Raw genomic sequence first — 26,153 nt, 5'->3', positions numbered from 1 at the left:
AAGCGGAGTTACATTTATTTAAAAGCACTTTTAAAGAAGTAACTGTGGTAATGTTTTGCACATAACATCAGGTTTTATTCTGTTTTACAGTTAATGAATATGTTACTACATCTAAGATAAGATAGTTATTAACAGTTAATAAACTAAAAAAGTAACTCATTAAATAGAGTGTCCTAAACAGCAGAGCAAAGTGGCCCTATTTAATCCCCCTGTGCTTTTAAGAGTCGTACCCAATCACAACTGCACCTGGATTTAAAGCTTATTAAAGGACTTGTGAAAATATAGTCCACTTGATGGTACCTATCTCATATGCTAAATTAAACTGCTGCTGCCACTTCCATTTTGCATAATTGCGTACTGATTAATAACAACCTTACACCAAGCTACCTCAATAGCATTGCAGCACTCCCTTCGCTTTTGGTAATAAGTGTTAACATTACTATCTCATATCTCAGAACTTGGTAATTATTTTATTGCTGGCGTTTCCTGCAATAAGATACACTGGAAAACTGACTTTATTATTACGATACTCAAACACCTCAAACCTGGAGCACAGTCACAAAGCTGGCTGTTAATGGACCCTTTTACAGCACTGGGGAACCCCCCTGGACTGCAACGACCTCTCCATGGTTTTACTAGAGCGACCCATACAAACAGGTGGAATTTCCCAATGCTGTAAAATGCTCTAATAAATGCCAGGGGTGATATATACCAGCAGAGTGTAAGATGATCAAAACCCCCAGTTTCTTTAGAAACTTGGTTGTTTTTCTGATAGGAAACTCCACCTACCAATTACATCATTGTCCGACATTCTACAAATAGCAGTCTATGCCTCGGTTTCATGTTGTTTTTGATCTACGTTTCCTCCTCCTCCCTGCCTCCACTTGCAGCATGCCTTGTCCAAGGGGAGGAAGGTGGCCCAGAGGACCACTTGTTCTGCCTGCTGGCTAGCCTATCGGTCTATGTCTGTTAGTATTAGAGCAGCTACCGAACCCCAACGGATAAGGCCACGAGCCAAATGATGTCATTGTATTATTAACCATGTTAATTCAATAAACCGCAATTCAACTCAGAAGTGGATGTCTCCTTCCTGAATATATTGAAATTAGTTCTGAACTCCAGTTTTTGTTTCATCCAGGAACTAAATGTTTGTTTCAAAGCTTTCAGGTGCACATTAAACAAAAACAATACTGATTGAAACAAAAACCTGGGCATTTGGAGGCAGCAGCTATTGGAACCGAGAACCCGTGGTCTTTTTACAACACCACATGCAGTCCCATTAGGCAAGTAGACTTCGACTTGAGCTATCAAAACCACCAATGCATTTCTGATGTCTCTTTTTAAAACCCAGCTTAGTGACACTGATTAGTGCTTGTTACTGACACAAGAGTAAAGGTTTCTTTGGATTCCAGCCACTGGTTGCTGAGGTCAGCTGGCACTGGTGTGGCTCTGCAAGTTGATTTCTGCTATAAAGAGCATTCGGAATTTCAAAGCCTTTGCACTCAACGGACGTGACTGTTTTGAAGACAGGTTTGCTGAGCCGTTACTGTAGAAGGTACATTAGGTGTATTCTGCCGAACATCCATAATGTGCTGTAAGAACAAATTGCACAATACTTTTTTCCCCCCCCTTTATTTTGTTAAGCACATTTTTTTTAAAAGCGCATATCTTGTATCACAGGGATCTGGAAACATATCAGCTTGGACAAGCACTTGCATAGATCTTGAGCTCACAAAATGTGCTGTGTGGCAGCACGCCAGGAGAAGGGAAGCAGGCATCTGCTGGAGATGTTGCTTTTTATCACAGTTTGTTGTCAGTTTAAAGGCAGATAGCTTGGGCAGATTATACAGGACCCGGTCTCTGCCATTATAGGGGACACTGCATTGAATGATACGCATAAATACAATTTATGAATCAATAGAAAAATATCCCTTTAATAAATCAATATGTTGTATGTATAACCCTCTCAACAAACATTTCAGGGGCTTGCAGGTGTAATCAACCCTACTGGGGTGGGTAAAATAGTGCTTTACAAAATAACAAAGTCCAGGAGTCCAAAGTAGACTTTCAAAACCAAGATACTAGAATGGCATGGGTTTACTACATTATTAGCTTTATGTCATTTTTACAAATATCTGAAACAATAAAAGCACCAAAATGATCTAATAAAAAAGCAATAAAAATCGTCTGAATTTAATAAGGGAATGCGTCAGTGATGAAAATACTGCCAACGCGTCTCTGTGTAACTTGATTTAGGGATTCGTGGAGGAAGCTCAGTAGGTGTCAGGCCACAGAGCTGAGGGACTGGAACTGAGCAGCAGCAGCAGCAGCAGTTGTCCTTACCTGCTGACTCCCTGCAGCTCCCCCGTCCTTTAGCTGTCACTGAGACGAGAGACTGCTGAATTAGCTGACAGATGGCAGCGGGATTGTGAAGTGGATATCTGTCCGCTAGGGACTGTACAGAGACCCTGGAAACAATGAAAGCGTTTCTTCAAAGTCACTTTTGGTCAAAGAGAGGTGGACATGAGTCAGATAAAGAACATGGACTTCTCTGGAGATGTGGCGACTGTTTCCTTCAAAGACTGTGGCAACATTGACCACCTGTTTCAAAGTAGAGATTGCCACACTGTTTTGATAGCAGGGTACTGTTTGTTTTCCACGATCATCCAGTGCAGAGTTTGTTTTCAACGGTGTGTATCTGGAATAATGAAATTCAAAAGAGCCTGGCACACTGATAGCACTTGAATTATTGTAGCCAGAAACCCGTTGCAACGGGTTCTTCAAAGGAAATAAAGAATCATAGATAACAATAATATTTGAAACAAAGTCAGCTACAAATTAATTTCCGTAAGACATATTTTCAACAGCTATTAAAAAAAAATAAAAATAAAAAAAACACACTTCTATAATAAGATCTTCCATATTTTTGTTAACCCAGCATCTGGTCTTTCCGTAGTCAGCACTTCTTCAACCCCCCCCCCCCCACTACCTTTGTTTGGAAGTTATTATAAATAGCACATACTGAACACATAATGCTTGTGAAGTGCTGTCTTGTTTTTTTGGTAGTTTCTCGAGTGACCTGAATAAATAGAATGCATTCGAACTTGCCTGATTGCTGAAGTAACTGATGTCAAACCAACACTAAACATCTGGTCATGAGCAAGGCTTTTCAAGGCATTGTTTCGTTCTGTTTTAGGTTATCCAGCGTCGGGAGGATGGCTCTGTGAATTTCTTTAGAGGATGGGATGCATACAGAGAAGGATTTGGAAAGATAACTGGGGAGCACTGGCTAGGTAGGTACAAAGAACTATTTTGTAACAAAAAAAAAGAATGATCACCACTAAATTATTTCTTTTTGCTTTTTTGCACTCTTCACATATCAAAATTCTGCAAATATTACTACAATCTAGCTGAAAAGTACTTGAAATACCTTCCAATAAGTATCCCAAATCGATGACGCCTCCACTGCTTTACCCCCCAAAAAATCCATTCTCCCCTTTTTCAAATTTCAAAATCTACATAAATACTGTATTACTCACCTGTGCCTCCTTCAGTCCATTCCAGCCTAGCACCTTGTTCCAACCAGGTCCTTAATGAAGTACAGCGATGGTTCTGGCAGGGAACTCACTTTAACATTAAATCAAATCACTTAAATATCAAGCATATTTTGGGCAATTCCAATACCGGACGAATAGCTAGTTTTTTACTCGTTCCTCAACAACATTATGTCCAATGATCGGCAAGGAAAGGATTCATCTTACCTCTTACGTCCCTGCTGAGCGTCAGAGTTTGCCTCCTCCCCAGTCTCCACCTGATTTTTTTGGCTTCGTCTAACAGGGTAGGGCAGCTATCCTGCCCCCCTGCCCATGGCTTCACTACGGCCAGCCTCTCCACTTATCTGCAAGCTCATTTACAGGCAGGAGTACCTCAAATGGCGAGGCCAAAGCCCAAAGAATGTAGTGTAAAATATGTATATTGTAGTAGTCTGTTTTAATAACTAATCTATCGCATGAGTTTGTGACTGAATTTACTTGAACACCTAGCTGGATTGACCCAATTAGAGGCCATAATTATACTTTAGAATGGCTATGGCTTGGCGATAGTTTTGATTAAATCCAGACCCTGGTTGAAACAAGACTTTAGTCTGTTCAGTTTATTAATTAAGGACACGACTGATATGCAACTCAAACATTATTTCGATTGTATCAACCTGCAGGTGTCTTTTTTTTTTTGTACAGCACATCTCTGTTAGCTGATTAAAATGCAATGCCAGACATTTTGGGCATGATCATATCAATATGCCAGACGAACAATCTTAATAGTTATAATTGCAGAGGAAGGTACTGTTCTGTGTGACAGTTTGAGTGAAATTCTCAGAGAAGAATGAATTCATTACAGAGTTTACGGATTGTAATGTATTGGTCTACATGTGTAATGTACCTAATTGTCTCAAAGAATGACATATATTGAAAGACATATCTAGGGCATGAATGGGCAGACTTAGCCACATTACTACCAGCTCTCACAAAAAACACAGGAAGCTACAAGGGAGTAATGGGCATTGTACATTGTGTTCAGGAAAATAGATTCAGTGAACCCAGGCAGAAAACATTCGGAAGAGACGGGGCACAGAGCTCCATTGCCTTGTTTAGTTTTATCTCATGTGGAAAATGTTCTACTAGCAAAGGTTAATCTATAGTGACTTGGTATTATTATTATTTTCTGTTTTACATATTCCAATGGTCCCTTTGAAATGATTGTTAAACTCAATGCTGTAAAGTGCAGCAATGGTACGCGGTTACTGTGTCTTCATGATAATTAGGGATTTAGGTTTTAAGATTTTTCTCAACAAAATCAGATTTTTTACCCCTGAATGGAATTTTTTTTTTTTTTTAAAGATGAGCGTTAAACTGGATTTCACTCAACGATGGTATTCATTAGTAAGTGAAAACTGAAGTATATTAAAAGAGATGTTCAAATTTGATAACAATTCCCTTTTAATTTAACAAATTTAAACCTGAAAACAGTAAAAAAAAAAAAAAAAAAAAAAAACTGTGGGCTTGTAAGTCATATCTACATACTCATACTGTATGTAACTCCTACTGTAACTGCACTCGCCTTGCATTTTAACAACAAACATCAATTAGTTACTGAGTAATGCTAAAACATTTATCCAGTAATGGTTTAATCCCACTGCAGTTACAAAATAGTAGTGTACTCAAGAATTAAAACATGATTATGAAAAAATCATTAAAACGTTTTTTAAGAAGCAATTACAAAAAAAAAAAACTTAATTGTATGTAATTATTCATTGCTAACACTGCTAAGTGCTAAATGCTCCCTGGAACATTGACACTTTGAATAACACCCGTCACATAGAGAATATAATTATCATCTCACTGGATGGCAGTTTTGAAATCTGATAGTGACTTCAAGATCATGACTAAGTTAAAGGTTTGGAGTTACATTGTGCTTTAAGGTTAGGATTAGGGTTATAGATGCTTCTGGAAGCATGAATGTTCTGGAGCATTCAGACAAATCGATGTGACATGCCCTAAAGCTTCTGTTATCTTCATTACAGTTAATACAGTTAGCTGCTATAAGGATAGCGCAGCCACAATACAAATGTAGTTCTGGGGTTATAGTTTACAATGTAACACGAGCGTTGTAACTGATGCTTACTACATTTTTGAACACTGTAAAATGTAAAAATCATATGTCTAAATTATCTTTGCCCTGCCATTTCATACTTCTTCCTGCCGGGAGAAAATCTGCTGTAGAAGAATCATCCATTTTATATAACCACTGCTCTAGTTTCATTCCCTCTAATTGAAAACCTGCCCGCGCACGCACACACACACACACCCTCAGGTTCTCCTGAGCTCCCTCAGTTTTGTTTTATATTCAAAATGTTGATTTCCATAAGCTTAGCTAAGCAGTTTTTCGCTTCTGCTCTGTGAGGTCATCCGAGCTGTGCCTGATTCTCATTTCTTGTTTTATTTTTTCAATTGAATGCACTCATACTCTGCATGTGTAACAGGGCTGAGGATTGGCGTGAACTGACGACCCTGCACACCGCACGCAAGCTCTTAACCTCATCTCACCGACAGGGGACAGAATTTGTAACAGCGCTGTATCACACACTGCCCGTTACAGTCTTCCCACCTTTAACCTCGGTGATCGGCTGCAGCCAATCTCTGAGATCCGGGTCACGACACCAATTTAACAGGTCAGAGGCTGGGCGCGAACCAGTGACCTTGCACACGAGTGTCACCGAGAGGGACATAATCTGCAACAGCAGTGTATCGCACAACACTGCCCCATTACACATGGCACCCTTTACTTTATACATTTTTGCCTGAAATCGACTGCTGATGGAGAGGTGAAGAGCGCAGCTATGGAGAATTGAGAGAAGTGAAAGGCGTCAATCAATACACACAATAAGCTGAACACAGACTGCAGGTTGCGAGACAGCTGCATCGACCAGTTACGCAGAATGGATTTCCATAATGGTGCACCATTGAGAAAACCACTGGTGAAAATCACAAAGGCAAAGGCTGACTTAATGGATCAAGATATGGTGGCCTTACATAAGTGGAGAAAGGTTATGTGGTTTAAAATAATCTGCTTTCTATTATTTTTAATATGGACGGTATAGGATGGAACCTTAGAAAAATGTCAATTTTCAGTACAACGCCAAGTAGTGGTAGGGCTAATGCTTTGGAGATCATGCCAGTGTATATCTGAGCTTATCAAGTAATATATATGATATGTCTATCCAATGTCTTTTTTTCTTTACAATGCTCTGATAACTTTACAGCTAGATTCGCTTTTTTCTCCAAAAAGCAAATCAACCCAATTGTTTCAGCTGATGCAGTAAAAAAAACGCACCAAATAAATTTACCAGAATGAAACAACTTAGACATGACATTTAGGGGTTTGTGACGTTACAATTGTACGAAACTAACGCAAAAGGGCACATCAACCAAAGACGTCAAAAACGAATTCGGATATTTTTATTTCCTCACTGAGAAAAAAAAAAAAAAAAAAAACTGGGTTAACGTATTTTTTTGTTTTAATCCCCAAAATGGTAAATCTTGTCATGTCCGCTTCGTGACCTTTCCATATAACAAGACTACTACACTGTACGATATTGTGATGAATCACACCTTGCTGTGAATATGAAAGAAACACTCTGAAACAAAATAGAACAAATAAACCGCACTGTGCTGTTGATGTACAGCAACTTCCTGCTTCCTGCAATCATTCTGTGTGCAGTTTATTAAAACACTAGATTGATGCTTCCAGCTCTGCCAGGCATACATCTCTGTGGATCGCATTATTATTATTATTATTATTTATTTCTTAGCAGACGCCCTTATCCAGGGCGACTTACAATCGTAAGCAAAAACATTTCAAGCGCATGTCAATTTCATCCTTCTTGTTGCATTATTTAATCTTGTTATTAAAAGTCCATTTCTTTTTAGGAAAATCACACGTGCATTGAATTAGCTTTTAATAAGGCAGGAGATTTTCTTAACACTTACTGCATGGTTGAGAGCTTCTTACGTTTTTACTCTATTTATTCACTTTTAAAGTGATTGTAGCCGACTAAATAATTCCTTACATTTTCCCACCAAGCAAACAGCATTTTTTTTAACCCAGCTTAGTACCAGAAGGCATGTTTCAGATTTTTTTAAATATATGTTTATCTTTCACAACTGCACATTTCAGACCTACTGTACAGCGAATGAAAGTGTTTCACAGGTTAGATTTATGAAATTATTTTGTTAGATACAAACACTTTAAGAAACGTAATTCAGAAGGCAATGCAGCATTAATCAAATGATCTGGTATACTCAAAACAAAGGGGGCAAGCACACAGTAAGTTTTCTGCAGATTTTCCAAACGTCTCTTCAGTTTCCCCTATTTCGAGGTGATGGAAAACCCTGCATACTGTATGAGATGTAGCATGACAGTAAATAAATAGCATGAGATGGAGACACAGGTCTGAATGGTACTTGTATTATGATCTGACTGTATTTAAGAGAGCTTGGAGATCCGTACTGATTCCAAGTGAGCGCGGTGCAGTGGATACAAGTGAAACCTATTACGACTGATGTGTTTATCTACAGAATGCATGCATCCATACTACTGAATAAAACATGTGTTGTACTTCTGTGAGCTACACAGTGCATTTCACTAAATGACATAGTGACTGTCTTTGCAAGGGTATTGCTGTTAATCATTTACTAACACATTCATGAATACAAAGAAAAAGATAACACTATATATATATATATATATATATATATATATATATATATATATATATATATATATATATATATATAATATCACATATCAAATTATTTTGCCACGGTTGTAAATCCTAGAACAGCATGCCCCATAATCTCCAGGATAGTCAGCCTGAACTGGTCTGAACAATGAATCTCGCATCATCCCACCGTCCACTATTCATCCTGGACAAGGTCCTATGAGCAAGGAAATATATGCATGATAGAATCAGATAAGTCCCCACATGCAGTTTTAATAAAAGGGGCTTGTTGTCACGCTTGATATCAGCAGGCTTTTCTTCAAATATATCTTCATAATCTTTCTGAATTCTCTTTCTTCAGTGTATCACATTTTTATGAAGACTTTTTTTTTTTTTTTTACCTAAGAGCACGGTTAAATATTAATTTGTTCTTGAAAGCCGATCGCAACTAGACTGTACTTTTTATTACAGGAGTTCAAGATTCTATCTTCTTGATATAATGTCATTGCTTTGTGCTATTGAAAGCTCTCTAATGTGTTATTTAATATGTTATTTATTTGTGTATCGAAAGCAGCACATATTGAAAACAGGCTGTTAGGGACTGCTGTGTCAATGGGGTTTTTTTTGTCATCTTTTTTTTCTATAAAATTAATTCTTGCAATCTGATGCTTGCAAATTTGCTGTGCTTAAAAAGTGATTGTATTGAGACACTATACTCATTTAAATTGAACCGGATTCAAACCCAGGCAATCAGAGGTGTGTTACAAATAGAAATAAACTAAAGAGGAGTCGCACACACACTGCTGCATGAACATTTTCATAACCATGGGCCTTGTATTCATTATTTAATACAGTAGGGTGCAAATGTATTAGAAAACATCAAGATGTGTCATTTATATACCTACCTTCATGATTTTTCGCTCAGTAAATCAGTGTCATAGAAACAACAGGCACTCGGGTGACAATGTTACACCACTTTGTGCTTTAATTAGGCATCTTCAACAGCTTCTGAATTAATTATCACTAATTTGTCTATTTTTTTAACAATTATTTTGATTCGTTTCCAATTTTCTCCCAATTTGTAATGTCCAATTATTATTCAACCTGGCTCATTCTGCAACCCCCGCACTAACTCGGGAGAGACGAAGACGAGCACTCACGTCTTCCAAAACGAGTGCCATCAGCTGTCCAATTTTTTTTTCGCTCTGTGCAGCCATATCCAGAACTTACAGTGAAAATTTGAAAATTTGAAAGAAGAAGAATTTGAAGATTGCCCCAATGGTTTGATTTCATATGCATAACAAATCCAAACTAGAGGCAATGGGGTGTTCTTATACATGTGCACACTACTGTAGATCTGCCAACTTTTTACACAAACAGACCCAAAACAAGTGAGGGTGCTTTTAGTATTCATGTCTCTGCAGTGCTTGGACACCATGAAGTATTGTTTAATCTCAGCCACATAGTGCACCACTGCACACAACTTGTGTTTGAGCCAGCGGGGTGCTGTGATATTTTCAGAGCACAAGATCTCCTGCTGATCAAAAGATGTCAGGGGTGGTGTGGCAGGGCAAAGGCCCTGCCGGGTTGACGTGTGTGTGTGTGTGTGTGTGTGTGTGTGTGTGTGTGTGTGTGTGTGTGTATGTGTGTGTGTGTGTTTGTGGGGAATACTGGGTTGGCAGGGAGCGATGTGTGCTGTGCTGTGTATATATATAGTAACACAGCCTTACGGCTTGGGTTCGTTTTCACATTTAAACACAGCAGACCCAGACACAGAACTGCACTTTATCGCTTGCGTGGACTTTTATTTACACAAAACAAAACCAAACGAAACCCTAACTCCCACATGGAGTACCAAATACTTTTTCTTTCGTTCCTCATTATATCGGACGGCTAAGCCGTTTTCCGATCACAGAACACTTTTTTTCACTTTTTGCCAACACAAAAGGTTTACAGAGTACCTTAGAGAAACGCACAAAGAAATCATTAAAGGCCTAGTTCCTTATGGTTCTGGAATTCAGTCCCTTTTCCTTCATCCATTTCCACTGATTCCTTGTATCAGCTGTACCTTCATATTTCAAGCACATTTTTTTTTTACCTTGATGACTTAATCATATCAAATACAAGAGAATAACAGCCAGGTCATAACATACATACTCACTCACCCTTGGGCTTCCAAAATCGAGAATCATTCTTTTGTGTAAATGTATTCCTGCCATTTCCAGGACACCGTGCATTAGTTCCTGCCTATCAATGAGTAGGTTAGTAGGCTACAGGTTATCAGAAATTATAAAGATTTGACAGCTAAAAACCCTGAACAACTTATGAGTTCAAATATCTCCGGTATCTTATTCCAGTCGTAACCTCAAAACAAAAGAAAGTACAGCACAAAGAATATAAGAGCACTCAATAATGGAACTGCATAACTGAGGCAGAATCCCACAAAGCACTTATCTTTGAGATATGACATTTAGATCAACTGAATAGACCCCGGAGATCCTTTCAATTGAGTAAATTACAGGGGAATGTTTCTTTCTTAGATAGCATTAGAGAAATGATTTGTTATTCAGGTCCCTGCAGTGCTAGGCCATCATGCAGTACTGTTGAAAAAAACCAAATGAAATGCAGATGAGATATTTGTGGTTCTACGGGGTATCTTAGTGCAACCGCAAAAACACAAATAATGTCAAGTAGACAAAACGTTTCGGCTTGTGTCTTCTTCAGTGCACCGTTTGCCTCCTTGACTCTCTAGTTTCTTACCTTAGCTTATTCCCAAGTTGTAATATATGCATGTAAATAGTGACATCAGAACATTACAGCGCTTCTTATAGGAGAACTCTCATAAAACGTAACAATAGAGCTGATAACTCAGTCAGAATCACTGAGGCGATTACCAACATCACAAAAAGAAAAGGGCAAACCATTGAAATATGACATTTGAAGCCATTTACTCTACACAACAAAGGTTTCTGAAGCGAAGTGAGGTTAAACTATTCTAACAACGTCCTGGAAAATCAGCACCAGTGTTATAATAATAAAACATAATTCATGTAAACAAATTCTCTTCAGTCTCAAAGGTTACATTCTGACATTTTAATGCAGGGTAATTTTGTTTTTTGCTTGTCCCACATGCACTATAATTTTGCTGTTTCTGTTCTCCAGTATTTTAAATTGTTTTCTTTAGAAAAAGAGGAGCCTAAATGTACAGAAAGTTTGGTTCAACTATGTGTAGGTCAGGAACAGAATACGGCATGAATATTTAACTATTAAAATCAAAGATGAATACAGACAAAAATAGAAATCTTGACCTTTTGTACAGCTAGGGCCAAAAGTTGTGCATCATCCTATAGAATTAGTAAAGTCTCCTTCATAATATCGAATGAAACCTGCTGAATGATGTTACGTTAACATACCGAATTACACAGTTTTCCCATCTGCTTAATGAAAAACTGCCAAAAATTTTAAAATGTGACATTTTGAAATCGAACATGAAATACTGTACTACTATTATGGCTTCCGGTAGACTTTTGCGATATCATTTTGTAGTTTCTTTGATTACATGATGTTCAATAAAAGATCTAAATTATGTTCATATAGTTATTTTTTTATGTCTCGATCCAAAAATTCTAGGTGATGCAAAACTTTTGGCCATAGCGGTACATGTTGCATTTATGTTGTGACGACAGACAGACAGACAGACCGACTGACCGACCGACCGACCGACAGACAGAGACAAACAGACAGATTTAAAGATCCTAAAGTTTGTTTATTTTTTATGTTTTGTATATCAGATAATCAGGCCTATTCAATTGACCCAAACAATCCTTTAAGTAATTCAAATAGGATCCTTTGTGCTGTATTTTTACCAATAGAAATACACTGAAGAGACTTGCTTGCACCGTTAGATATTTGATTGCCCAAACCCAAGGAACCCCAAACCTGCTTATTTTAATGATCTAAAAAGTGGTGTTAATACATCTGCCCCACAGAACCCACTGTACCGTATTTTTATTGAAAGAAAATGACGTCACTTCGGCTGAGTGGCTGATACGGAAAGACTCTCTGCAAAGACGGTGCTGTTGGGTTATAAACTGGTTGATGGACAGATAACGATTCTGCCTGCCTGCCCTTTGACTGCCCGAGATGGACGGGGGGGCGTGACAGCTGTCTACTTTGAGACGTGTGAGAGTGTATTTATAAGACACAGCACAGATACACAGTACCTGAGCTCAACCGGGAAACAGCAGCACATGCTTTTCAGCAAGATCTTGTTTCTCACTTCAAAACAATAATAGAAAGACATCATTTAAATAAATCAATACCGGTATGCACCCATTTGAACACTGCACTCAAACTGTCTATTCCCATTTATAAAGTGCTTCTTCTGCCTTGCATATTTCATCGGTATGAGATTATTAATTGACAGTCCACAATGAGTGATGCCGATGTGTGTTCTTTTTTTTTTTACTTGCAGTTTGCTGTTTAGCACTAGCCGTCTCTTGCATCTTTGGCTCATTAGGTGGCCTTCAGAGCAGAACTGGTGAGAACTATTTCTGCCAGCCTTTAGTCCTAACTGAAAAATGCTAACAAACAGGATTTCAAATAGTTAGCGCCCCCTGTGGTAACACCTGGTATTTTCTTCCCATGGTGTCCTGAAATTATATTTTTAATATCTTGAGAAACTGCCCTGCCCTCATTTTTAAATCCCCTCAAAATTAATGTTCTTTAATATCTTTGGACGACATATGAATGATACGTTTCATACCCTAAAACAGCAAGGAAATGTACTCTAAAAATTAAACTGTTTAAAAAAAAAAAACCACACACACACATTTTAAATTATTAAAAGCCTCTTCATGGATTCAACACAGCTCGGCGCTGTTAATGAAATAAGCTGACGGAAGGTTGTGTAAATAAAAAGTAATGATCCAATAAAATATTTTAATTAAAAATTAGAAGAAAAAAAAACCTCTGAAATGTGTGCGAAAGCGAGCTCTGTATTTAATGGCCAGATAAAGAGATGATTTGATTATACAGAAGCGCAGTCTGGAGCCAGAATCTGCCGCAGGTGGCATGATTTATCGAAGTTTTCCTGCAGAGTTTAAAGACCCCCCTCTCTTGAGATCGCGACTCTAAACGTGGCAGCCGAGGCTATGGCGCATCTTCAGATATTAAGATCACCGAGACTGAATTGACCCCCAAAGCTAAAACAGAATAAACGCATCATTAATATTTAATTCTCCAAAATATCACAAGTGAAAAAAGCTCATTCCTGAGGTAGACGAGATCTCTGCCTCTCTCTGCCCGTCAGCACAGAGAATGAAACAACAATGCCAAGTCTAAACTGATTTCTTAAGAGCATTAAATAGATTTCCCAACATACTTTTAAAATCAAAGCAAATAAATGATTCAGAATTGAACCACGACATGTTCCTACTGAGCCTATTCGTTTTAATTTTGATGGCATTCTCATTACTTATTATAAATTGTTAGATAGAAGTCTACAAATCTGTCTAACTAATGATCTTATCACTGTGAACTCACTCAAGTATTGTCTTTTATAGTCGAACAAAAAATGAATGTTGCATTGCGTTTCCCTTTGTAAACATTATAAAATTAAAATGGTTGTAGCTAAAACAATTATTTATTACCCATCATGCACTTCCATTCACTAAACAGGTCTCAAAGCATGTTTATATGGCAAAACTTGTAATTTTAAAACACGTCTTGTACTACACGGTTTCTGTTTATAAGCCCTGCTTTCAGTGAACTGCCTTGGTCATTTCACCTGGGGAGTGACATTGTCCCCACCCCTTCAACACTTTGTCTCCCGTCATTAACCAACCAGTTCCTTCCTTTCTTGACTGACATTACATGCAGCCAACGACCTGAAGGCACTGCACACAGAAAGTCACCTTGCAAGCGAAACAATAACAGACTTCCTGAGAGAAAGGCAAGCGGACAGAGTTCTCTTCACACTAGCGTAGTACCAGATTAAATTTCTTTACAATGAAAGCGCATGCTTGCTAGAAGATGCACGTTTCAGACACATGTAGCTGAATGGAAATGCATGACAGGTAAGATTTAATGGAATTATTTCGTCAGTGACAACCACTTTAAGATGCGTCCAATGATTGTGTATCGTACATACACAATCATTGGTTTCCTACCTCCTTGAAACAAGCTTGTCTTTCTGTCAGTCTGCCACCAAACTGGTCGCCAGCCCCTGCTATTACTTGCAGCAGTAGGAGGTTTTATAGTTCTGGAAACACAAACATTAAAAAAGGAATCACATGTTTTTTTTATTAAACCATACTGGACTGCAGAGTGGATATTATCATGTGGGATATTTTTAAGAGCAACTTTCTGAAAAACACATTGGGTTCTGTTCAACTGATTCAGCTGTCATTTTACATATTGTTACAGACCAAAAAAAAGCACTAAAAGGGACTCACATGCTCTGTTAGATGGTTGATTTTCATAACCTTGTTAGTCATAGTAAAAATGGAAAAAGAGTTTTAGGGTAGCAATATAAAGGTTGAAGGAATCTGAATCTATTTAGCCTGCAACAAAGAAGAATTACAGGCAGACTTGTCTGAAGCCTTTAAAATCCTAAAAGGAGATAACAGAGTTATCCCTAACCAATACTTCAAGCGCAGCACAAAAAACCAGGACCAGAGGACACAGCTGTGAATTAAGTGGCGATCGACTCAAGGCTATGAAACTCTTCCTTACACAAAGAGTGGTGAAGGTATGTAATGGGTTACCTCGCTGTGTTGTCGATACTGAATCAATGAGATTCTTCAAGACCCATCTTGACTAAGTTTTGAGATAAAAAATGTCTTCCCCTCTTTCGTAATTTTAGTGCTCTGTCTGTTTATACAATGTAGACTTGTTTGATACTGGTTTTAGTAATATATATTTGTATATATATATGTGTGTATTTGTTTACATACTCTGTTTATTTTTAAGGGCTTAACATCCTGTAATTAAACACTGGGAGTTCCAGAGCATTACTCTGTTTGTCTAGTGATTAAGAGTTTCATGATAAACCTCTTGCATTGCCAGTCTCCAAGAGCTTAATTAGGATCCTCAAATATAAAACTAATTTCAATCCGTAGTAAAACCAGAGGTTTACACAAAGCCTTGCACTTCATCATTAGCCCCGTCTTTTAAGAGAAAAACACCTGTAACGAAACTAGAAACAAATAACTTTGTGGATAAAAGAAATCCTTTCAATTCAATTCCAACTTTTTTTAGTTTCAAGTTTCCAGTGAATTTCCCCCGATATTAAATTTTTGATGTTTTTGCAACTTCAAGATTTTGTCGAAAAAAGACAAATAAAAGATACAAAAAAGAATTGCTGCAATATTCACTGCTTGGCATTTTATTAGGATCTGTACCTAACATCAGGTTGGGCCACAGCTTTGACAAAAGGTGTACAGACTCCTTATGGTGTCTCGAGGAATGATAATCACTTGAGTTGGTAACATTCGACGTAACTGGTGCAGAGAAGTCGACAGAAGATCGTTATGACGAATGCGTCTTTCAAGTCTATCACGATCATGCCAAGGTGGATTGAGATCCAGGGATTGGGGGTAGTCTAAAATCACGCTCCTCGAACCATTCGTGCACAATTCTGGCATACTGGATGGGTCCACTTTCATTTTGAAAGTACATCGTCATCAGGATACATGTGCAGCAGTTTAGGTTTTACGGTATTCATTCAACCTTCCAGAATAATCATGGAAACATACCCCACACCAGGGTGCGATGCCATCAGCTAGACAGGTCCTAATGCAGGGGTCGGCAGTGTGTATAACTACACCAAAACTGTATACAAATTCCAGATGTAGCCCGGCCTTGAACTCTCTATATGGTGATATTTCTGTGCCTACCTACTATATGAGACTAATGATATACAGACAGCAAGACTCCAGATCCCCACAGCCTGCAATTCCAAGGTTTTTTTTGTTTGAATTAATTAAAGAAATCCAGTCTGATGCTGTTGGCAGCGAGGTTGGGAAGTGAAGGCTGTAAAGGGTTGTTTGGAGTCTGAGGAAGACCTTTCAGTGTAGCTGTTTCTAAGCAACTTGGATCTTGATTGTCAAAACTCTTCAGGAACGATGCTTATATAAAAAGATCAGCATTGCCTACGAGCATTTATACCGCAAGAGCACAATGCAGAAACGTCTTAATAAGGCACTGATAGAGATATGGATCTTTATATTAGACTTCTTTACAAGCAGACTCAATCACCCCTTTCCTTTTCTCTAAAGATCGACATGCAGACTGTTGCATATCAGGAGTCATTTCAAGTGCAGATCTCCAGAATTTCCTTGGGTATTTTTGTACTGAAAAGCCCACAAAATAATTGTATTCTTTAAATGGGTTGACCCACTTTTATTATAGAGTGGAAGTTCAACTCACGAAGCACATTGCTAGAAGAATGTGATTAGGATGACCAAAGGGGTCACCCAACGTATTGATTAGTTATGTTAAGGTTCTTGGTGGAAGAAAACAAATACATTGCCACTAATCCTGTCCTAGAAACTACACGGCTGGCTACAGATCAACCACAGTTGCTGACAGACGATGAATTAAAGCCCTCACTCTTGAGTGTATTTTTGAACCTGAATTTAATTTTCGAATGATTAAGCAAACAGGTGTCTTGCATCAGATGGGAATGACATATAACTATATTGTATTGTATATTGTATATGAATATAGTGCAGAATGCTGTTTAGAATGCATGCTTCTGGAGAGCAGCTTGCAACCTGTCTCATATTCTATTCATGACTGGCTTGAGCATCGCCCTGGTTTGGGGTGTGCTCTCCCCATTTACTTTGGGAGGCTGAACAAATGCTGTAGTTTACTTAAGCATTGTGGCAGATTAAGTCCACCTAACAAGGCTGCTGGCAATGGCTACTTTCAAAGACAATAATACACCCATTCACCAACAACTGTGCATATCTGGGATGAACTTTAACCATGCAGGTTTATACTTCCTAGACCTACGGTATGTAAAGTCTTGAAAGATTTAAAACAGCGATACCCACAAAAAGACATCAAAAGGGTCTTACTTGTGCTCTTTTTTGTTTTAACAGTTTGGATATTGACTCCATAGGCAGTATCATCTTTTGACTTCGATGTGTTATCATAAATTTCCTTCTCATTACTGAAAGCTTTGTATCATATGTTCAATTTAAGTCACACAAGAGGAGTAGAGATTGCCAGTGTATCATTCTCTATACCTAGAGCTATATCTGACAGGAAAGTCATTTTCTTCTGTTGGTCTTTTTGGAGATTTAAAAAGGACTAAAAGCTGATAAAGGCATTTTAAAGATCTTGCCTTGAAGAGGTGTGGTATTGCTGTGCTTCTCTCAAATTATTGTTTACAAAAGAACTGCTGCAGATGTAGAAAACCTGCATTAGAGTTTGTTTTTAAACATATTGAAATAAAATACAGCAAATGAAACCACACTGCCCGTTGAAGGCAAATCTTAAAATCTGTTACTGCCATCCTGTTCAAGATGAGCAATATAGTTAGAAGCGGACAGGCAAGCCATTTTAAAATTGATTTTCTGTCCTGACTCTGAAGGAAAACACTTAAATCCAAGTGATAGGGGACGTTGTAAATTGAGTAATGGTGTTATTTAGAGCCAGATACCAGGAAATCGTATTATGTTGGTTAAACTCCATTCTGCTTGAAGGTGTTATTATTGATCTTTGTTTACAATGGGATTTTTAAGTTTGATAGCAGAGCACCACCCGGTGGCTCAATAATGTATTTGCACTTTTGTTTTTTTAATGAGAACGAGGAAGAGAATTTAAAAACTTCTCTTAAAGCAGCAGTACCTCAAAATTAAGTTCAATTTAAAACAAAACTTTTTGACCCAGTCCTTGTTGGCTTTCCAGTTTATTTATGTTCCCTCAAGATGACTTCAGCTGAAGACTGACAAGCTGCTTTGAAACCTTAAACAGGCATGCAGCTACAGGCATCAGCAGGAGGATCTGTATGTATGCAATACTGTACAGTAGCTCAGGGAAACAAAACTGAAATGCAGGACATGTCCATGTTTTTTGTTTCCCCAAAATGTATTTTACTCACACTGATAACATTTTACAACATATTAATTGCACCTTTATTGAAGGGCAAATTAAATCCTGCACAACCCTATAGCACTGCAGTCCTATACACAGCACTGCATGTGAAATACAATTTGATGCGTGTGCGTACCGGTGCTCTGTGTTTCTTGAAGGTATGAAGAGGATCCATGCCTTGACGATGCAGGCTAACTACGAGTTGCGGATCGACCTGGAAGACTTTGAGAACAGCACAGCGTTTGCGCATTACGGCACGTTCGGGGTGGGCTTGTTCTCGGTCGACCCTGATGAAGATGGATACCCACTGACTGTAGCGGATTACTCTGGAACTGCAGGTGAATACTGTTGCAACTAAACATTCGCTGGAATGACTAAATCAGGTTCAAGCCGAATCACCTTGGTACTCTATATAATGGTGCAAGATATACAACAAATGAGCTTGTGGTTCACATGTAATATAACCCATTCACACTGACACCTTTTTTACAATGCTGGTAATCATTCTGAACAATTCTTATAGCAATTACTCAAATAGCTGCCCTGGACTCCTAGTTGTCTGACACATGTAACATCAACCGAAGTTTCTTTATACAAGTAAGAGCCAGTGTCGTCTAGCGATCAGCTATTTTGGACTTGCCTGTTGTAATGCCAGCAATGCCCAGGTGAGCTAGTGCGCACGAACACAAAGAGACTTGCTGATCTAGCCTGTGTTACATATGACTACAGTATAGCAGACAATGAAAGAGAAGCTCCTTTACAAAGATTTTATATATATAAAATTTTAAAAAAAATGCTATTTGAGAAACGAACACATGAATGATTGCAAACATAACACAAGGGCATGGGGACAGAAAAAAAACAAAACAGATTTAAATGTATTTTGAAGCCACGTAATAAAATTTAAGAAACGTTTTTTTGTCTCTTTTTGGTCAAAGGATGATTTGACGCCTTTGGGCATAGTTATAGCACCGCTGCACCTATTTTACATTGTGACTCCAATTAGAATTTTTAATTGGTCTTCAAGTGCAGTAATGTGCTGGGCCAGTTTAATCAGGCAATGCGGTTTTTTTTTTTTTAACCTTACCTTAAGGCATTCACAGTGAAGCAAACACAGATGAAACACCTTTGAGTGTTTAAAGTAACCATGGAAACCGTATCATCGGAACTGCAGCTTCACAAGTTGTACAGCAGCGTTTAATTATAACTGTTTTTGTTTTGAGACAGCCAGCCAGCCAATCTGTTTTGTTGTTTAATATGCACCCTGGAATGTTCCAGAATGCAGAAAAATGGCACCACGCTTTCTATTCTTATGTGTTTCCTTTTTTCTGTGAACTGTTTGAATTCACATATACAAGGACACCTTAATATCGGTATATATCAGAACTCTCTATTGATTTTTTAAAGGTGTTTAGACTCACTTTGTATCAATTTCTGTTTCATTCATCAAATCCTCTGACGTTTACAGCACCTCAACATTTCACTCAGAATCATGTCTACTTTCAAATTACATCTGGTACACCAGGGCGCAGCTATTAATCCGTCCCCCTGCAACACAGTGGATTTAAGAAAAAACACATTTGTTCCATGTGGTTAATGGTGACACTCTGGTGTACCAGAGGTACTTCGAGTTAGACATGATTCTGAGAGCTCTATTGTAGCCACAGGGACGCTTTTAAGTTTTAAAAAGTGGAGACTGAAATAGAAAATAATTAAAAGTGATCTCTAAGCAACGAGACGAAAGAATAATTTTTTTTTACCCATAGCAAGGTGCTCTTTAACCCTAATATAAACTTAATTTGGTATTCAACTCCAAAGATACAGCCCCGTAAGTTTCTTTATAACACGCCTGTACATTTGATTTCCTTTGATTATATTTCCAGCGAGTAAATAGTATCATCTGCATAGAGTTTACCTTGAATCTTTTCATAAGACATGTGTAATGATTCCGTGTTCCGTTGCTCCAGTATTGAGATTTAATCACAGTTCCCTGTATGTGTCTTTGGCTTGCTTCAGCATGGCAGCAGAGTCTATTAGCGATGACTGACACACTGTGGTGCCCTCATTATAAAGACAGGATCAGAGGTCACTGGGACATATACATTAGTTATTAATGCGCTGCGAGTGTCAACTTGGGGGGTCACCTAATTGCTCCCTCTCCGCTTGTTTTAAATATTAATCAACTGCCAACTATGTTTTCAGGCTCTGGGGCATACATTGTACCCAGCATTTTCATCTCCTTCTGTGGGGGCTCTTGTTGTTTTTATTATTGTGATTCATTGTATGGCTGTTGCTTTATTCGTATCTAGCCCAGCTTGAGCTGTAAAAGTAATTACCTTCAATGCAACAAAGCTCTGTTAGGCTGACTAGACTCAATTAAGTAACATTAAACATTTTAAAAATAAATAAATAAACTGGAATGTAATAAAAGTACATGCAGGCAATCTCAAAACAATATCTTACAAACGTATGTACTGCATTCCTGTCTCTTGTGGCAAAATTACCCAGTGAATACATATATGATACTGTTAGTATGGCACATGGTACCTCAGAATCCACATGCACACTGTTTAAAATGATCTGGAATGTATATTACATTCTAAATAGATATTAACTGTATTTGCTGATGAAACGGAATAAGATTTTTTTTTTTTTTAAACTCCAAGTTCCGGTATATCATGCATCTGTTGTACAATCTGTCTGCTAGAGCCTCTCCAGCTCTATCAGTGTTAGATGTTTCCATTCTGTTTAATGGACATTTCTCTCTGTTCCAGTATTTAATGATTCACTGTTATTAGTATTATTTAGTAACTTGTGTGTGTGTGTGTGTTTTTTTTCTTTCTTTCTTGTGTCGTGAAACAGGCGATTCGCTGCTGAAGCACAACGGGATGAAATTCACCACAAAGGACAGAGACAACGACCACTCGGAAAACAACTGCGCGTCTTTCTACCACGGTGCCTGGTGGTACCGGAACTGCCACACCTCCAACCTGAACGGGCAGTACTTGAAGGGGCACCACACGTCGTACGCGGACGGGATCGAGTGGTCCACCTGGACAGGGTGGCAGTACTCACTGAAATTCGCCGAAATGAAGATCCGACCAAACAAGGACGACAGCAAGTGATGAGGAATAAAACAAACATGTAAAAAACGCACTTCGCTCTTTGAGAAACCGTAATGTTCAGTACTGTACGTCATGATAATGAGGACTTTCTTTCAGCTTGTTTTATCTTTTGAAAACATCCCAGATCACACTGTATTGTAGGGTGTTTACCTTGCGACTGGCAGGAAATATCAGCGTTGTCTCAACTAAGGTAGACAGTATTTCTTGTTTAGAATTCAGAGTGTATCATTATCAGTTCCCACTGTCATATCCTGGTGACATTTTAAATGTAAAAAAGCACCCCTGTGAACTCAACAGAGCTCTTTGAATCATGTCTAACATAACTACAGTCGGTGCACCTGTCCCTCTGCACAACCCTGTCCCTGCATGCAAGTGTTGCAGGGGGGGCAAATTATTGACTACACCCTGGTGTACCCGATGCACTTTGAATTCAGACATGGTGTGCTCTATTAGGGACAGAGGGGAATCAAAACAACGAAATACATAACTTAACTATTTCCTACCTTTTCCAAGTTGCATTAAATACTTGATGATGTTTTATTATTATTACTATTTATTTATTTATTGATTTATTTATCATTGTTAGATAAAATGATTAATTTGGGAATAGGGAACGTCTCAACAACTATTTACTGTATCACACACAGAGGCATTACCTTCAGACATGGTGGAAGCGCATCTACCCTTTTAATAGATCAGAACAGGTCTAGTTTGTTTTGCTGCAGAATGATTTGAGCAGTCCCTGTCTTTGCAACCTGGGAGACGGACTTGATTCAAGCTACCTCATAAATGTGAAGGGAGTAAGTCCTAGAGGTGTCACGCCACACTAGAATCAGTATACCAAACAGCTTGTGGCACATGAGCAGTAGAGCTGGCGCTAGGGGACGTTATGGAGGTATGTCACTGGTTACATATCAAGAATAAGTCCCATTTATTCATCATTCTCTAGCCCAAGGGTGGCCAATCCCAGTCCTGGAAGGTAATTCCACTCCAGGTTTTACAAGTGAAAGGAGATAATGGACTCCTGCAGGGTCTGGGAAGAGGTTTAATTGGTTCAACTAAACAATTTAGAACAGGGTTGGAACAAAGACCAGGAGTGGAATTAACTTCCAGGATTGGCTACCCCTGCCCTTGACAGAGAAGCTGCATGTTGTAATTAGCGATCTATGGCAATGTACTGTGCAACCCTGAGTCTCACAGTTCGTATTGTCTAATGAAATATCACGCTTGACACAATTAATTGCTTCACCTCTCCGCAGTCGAGTGACTTCTCCAAATAGCATATTCTTCTGTTACCAATTAACACGTTATTTCTAGAGTTTTATTTGAATGGCGTACGAGTGGGAAGTAAAACACTGAAGATTATTCGTGCGGCTAATACTATTATGTTTTGGAAAACGGCAAGAATATTTTTCCTGGTAAGCCCAGGAACAGTATGTTTTACAGGGGCATTTTAAACGGTCTGATGTGTAAGAGCTTTTTTAGCCACATACAGTCTGCCCTGTGTTAGTAATCTTGAAATCTAACTTGGGTCAGTCTGCTGCTTGGGCTTACCTTATCTTCACACAGCCTCTGCAAATTGGGAAAGAAATGTGCGGATGCAGGAAAAAAAAAAAAGTGTTTTGTGCTGAACAATCAGTTTGGGGAGCAGCAAAGGACCAAGTACCTTCATTTTTCAATAACAGCGCAAAATACATATCTTTTAGTGAGGGGGTGGGAGGTAAAATCACAAGTTCTGTAAGAAGAGAACATTAAAAAACATAGGCGAGTAAAGGTTTTTATTATTTCTTTACTTACTTATTTGTAGTTTAGCTGTAACTGAAAAATAATAAATATCGAGAGCTTAGAGTGTACAGTGGGTGTTTTTTCCCACCTAGGGCTGTTACAGTATTAGACTGGTCTATATACCACAGGAAGAATGACCCCTTCATAGGAAACATATTACAAGGGCAATTAGCCTAGAGCAGAAAAACCGGGCCCTCAACACCAAAACAGGATGCAACTTGGGTGATTTTAAAGCATTTTGAGACTGTGTCACACACTCTGAGGGGGGGGGGGGGGGGGGGCCCTCAAATGAGATGCGACCTCCGACATGGTCGGATCAGCTAAGGCCAGGTGATGGAGGTGTGCAATGTTCTTGGGGGTTTAAATGTTGCAAAGCAATCTCAAAACATGTTCGTTTTTCTTTACTTGTGCCAATTTTCTTTTCAAAATCAAGTACCTGAATTCTGTGTCTGCATGTTGTTTCTTTGCCTGTACTGTTTGAAGGCCTGTACTCATGCTGTAGAATGTAAGGAGCTCAGCACCCCTTTCTGGTGATGTTCGTTACTGCAGAAGTAACTTTTACCCAACCTTCTGCTTGTACTTTATGAAACCTACCCAGCCATGACATTGTGCACAGCCTTGAATTGAACTTCCCCCACAGCTATGAGTGCCAACAGCAGAAAATAAGTCTAGTTGTAAATGCATCTCATTTTTTTCACCCAAGCAGCCGTTTTCATGATCATTCATTTTGAATCATACTGACCTCTAACAGACTAACTTGATGTTTTCGGTTTAGTATTAGAGATTGTTTTTTTTGCTGAATCTTGATAATGTGTTTGAGTGTACTTGTCTGCATTTAATAAACATTCACATTTTATATTTATTTCCTTGTGCTGTCTGTCCGTTATGAATTTCTACACAGCTTTGTTAGAATTAGAATCTAGAACCCGAATTGTGCACCCCTGTAGTGGGTAACAAATAGAAGGAATGTAAATTCAAAAGCCTGTGCTGAACATTTTGGGGACAGGAGAGTGGTAGAGTAGCAAGCAAACTATATCTACCTTGGTGGAAAAGTACAAACTGGAACATCAACAAAGCCTGCAAATTGCCTTCTGAATGCAGTTTTAAATATTTGTACTGTTTGTAAAAATATTTGTAAAAATGGTGACTGGATATGTCATGTACAACAAAAACTAGGATATGCTCCAAGTAAGTAGCACCTCATCACAACTCCATACTTGAGATATTTAAATAAATGACAGCGTAGCGTGTTGACTGAGCAGGAACACACACGAGGAGACTGAAGTCCTGTTCTAGTAACCAAAGATTTATTTAAGGCTGCTTTCAACCAAAGAGCCCCCAGGACAAGCTTAACACAGGCTGTGCAGAGGCATCCCTCATGCCAACGAACAGGTCACCCTCAGTTAGTCTGTCGGCAGTGTTTCAAATCTTAAAACGAGTTGACATAGTCGACCCATTGCTTTGAATGCTGTGGCTTAAAAGAAACGCTTTCTAGCTTAATAGGACTTTCGCAAACGATATTTCAAATGATTCAATAAACTACCTCTTCACAGGCAAATGTGATGCAGAAAGCACCGAGCTGCGGCTTTAACCAGTTAAAATAGTGCCTCTCTCTCTTTGTTAATTGACCCGTACACACATGGTAATTCAGGATTGGTAGGTTACACTCAATGTCTGATTGAATTAGTGTATGAAACGCCAACGCACAGATGGAGTTTTATGCTCCACTAATGATATCCGAGCTGTGAAAATCAGATGCATTTTTATTAGCATCAAATTGACTATGACACTAGAGTAATTCAGCTAACCAGAGTAACTAAGGTTTTTTAATACTTACAATTGTGTGTTAGCATGCCGACATTATTGAAAGCACTTAGAATGATGTTTTCAGTTGTTACTGTAACTGACAATAATGGACATGGGCTATCGCTCAAATAAACTAGAATTAATCAAACATACTGGATCTGTTAGACATCATATCTGACATATTTGTATAACTGGTCAGTATGCCATTCTTATGTAATAATACTAGATACATGAATTTAAACATAATTTACCAGAGAAGACCATTTCATTTTCTATGTATATATCAAAAAAAAAAAAAATACTGATTAAATCATTGAAAGACTCTTTGAACATACATCACTGTTTTTTTACACTACCAGAATGTTAAAATAATTTGTTTTCCCAAAAAAGGTTTTGGGATTTATAACTTCCTACTGCTACAAAAGCATGCCTGTTTGTCTCACAGAGAGAGGGCGAAACGCGCGTTTCAAAGGGGGGCGTACATGACTTTTTGGTGAATTCAAATAAACTGGACAAACAAAGTGATGGCTTGGGGGGCAGGGCGGGGGGTAGCATTCTCTTTTAAAACAGGCCAAGCTTTCAAAATTTCCAAGAAACCAAAAGTTGGGAGATTTCCAGTTCTCTTTGTTTGTTTGGTGCAGGGTTTCAGTGAATTGCTTCACATTGTCTACCTGTTAGAAATTTCCCTTCAGGTTTTGGTCTAAAAACAAAAAGAAACAAAACAAAAAAAATTCCAGCTTCTGTGAAGGTCTCTGAACTTTCCTAATGAGGTCCAGACAGAAAGGAACACAAAATATAATACAATCAGTCTTGGTTAATGATCACATGATGTATAAGGCTTTTCTTTCACAGTTATGATTGATTTCACGATTTTTGTGTAACTTACCCATGTAATATGTAGTTCTTTATTTATGAAAGAATAGTATAAATATATGTATTTTTATCACTTAAAAAATAAATACAGCAAAGGTTTACCTTATTGATGCACTACCTGTTACACTGCATTGATTTAGGAACCTGGCAGCCGGTTTAGTTTGCTTCTCTTAAATGATTAA

The 26,153-nt window shown here is 38.4% G+C and overlaps 1 protein-coding gene across 2 annotated transcripts in view; it reads left to right on the top strand.

Moving 5' to 3' along the window:
* Window positions 1-24,154, top strand: part of LOC131702915 (fibrinogen C domain-containing protein 1-A-like) — a 56,630-nt gene extending 32,476 nt beyond the window's left edge. For both annotated transcript variants that reach the window (XM_059005527.1, XM_059005526.1), the window contains 3 exons: window positions 3,197-3,293; window positions 18,541-18,720; window positions 21,245-24,154. In XM_059005527.1, coding sequence (XP_058861510.1) covers window positions 3,197-3,293; window positions 18,541-18,720; window positions 21,245-21,507 — 540 coding nt within the window. In that variant the 3' untranslated portion in view covers window positions 21,508-24,154. The remainder of the gene's footprint in view (window positions 1-3,196; window positions 3,294-18,540; window positions 18,721-21,244) is intronic.
* Window positions 24,155-26,153: the final 1,999 nt, after the last annotated feature.

This window comes from Acipenser ruthenus, chromosome 31 (assembly GCF_902713425.1).
Source record: "Acipenser ruthenus chromosome 31, fAciRut3.2 maternal haplotype, whole genome shotgun sequence".
NCBI classification, from domain to species: Eukaryota; Metazoa; Chordata; class Actinopteri; order Acipenseriformes; family Acipenseridae; genus Acipenser; species Acipenser ruthenus.
Note: the sequence above shows the minus strand (reverse complement) of the source record. Positions and strands in the feature narration are given on the sequence as shown.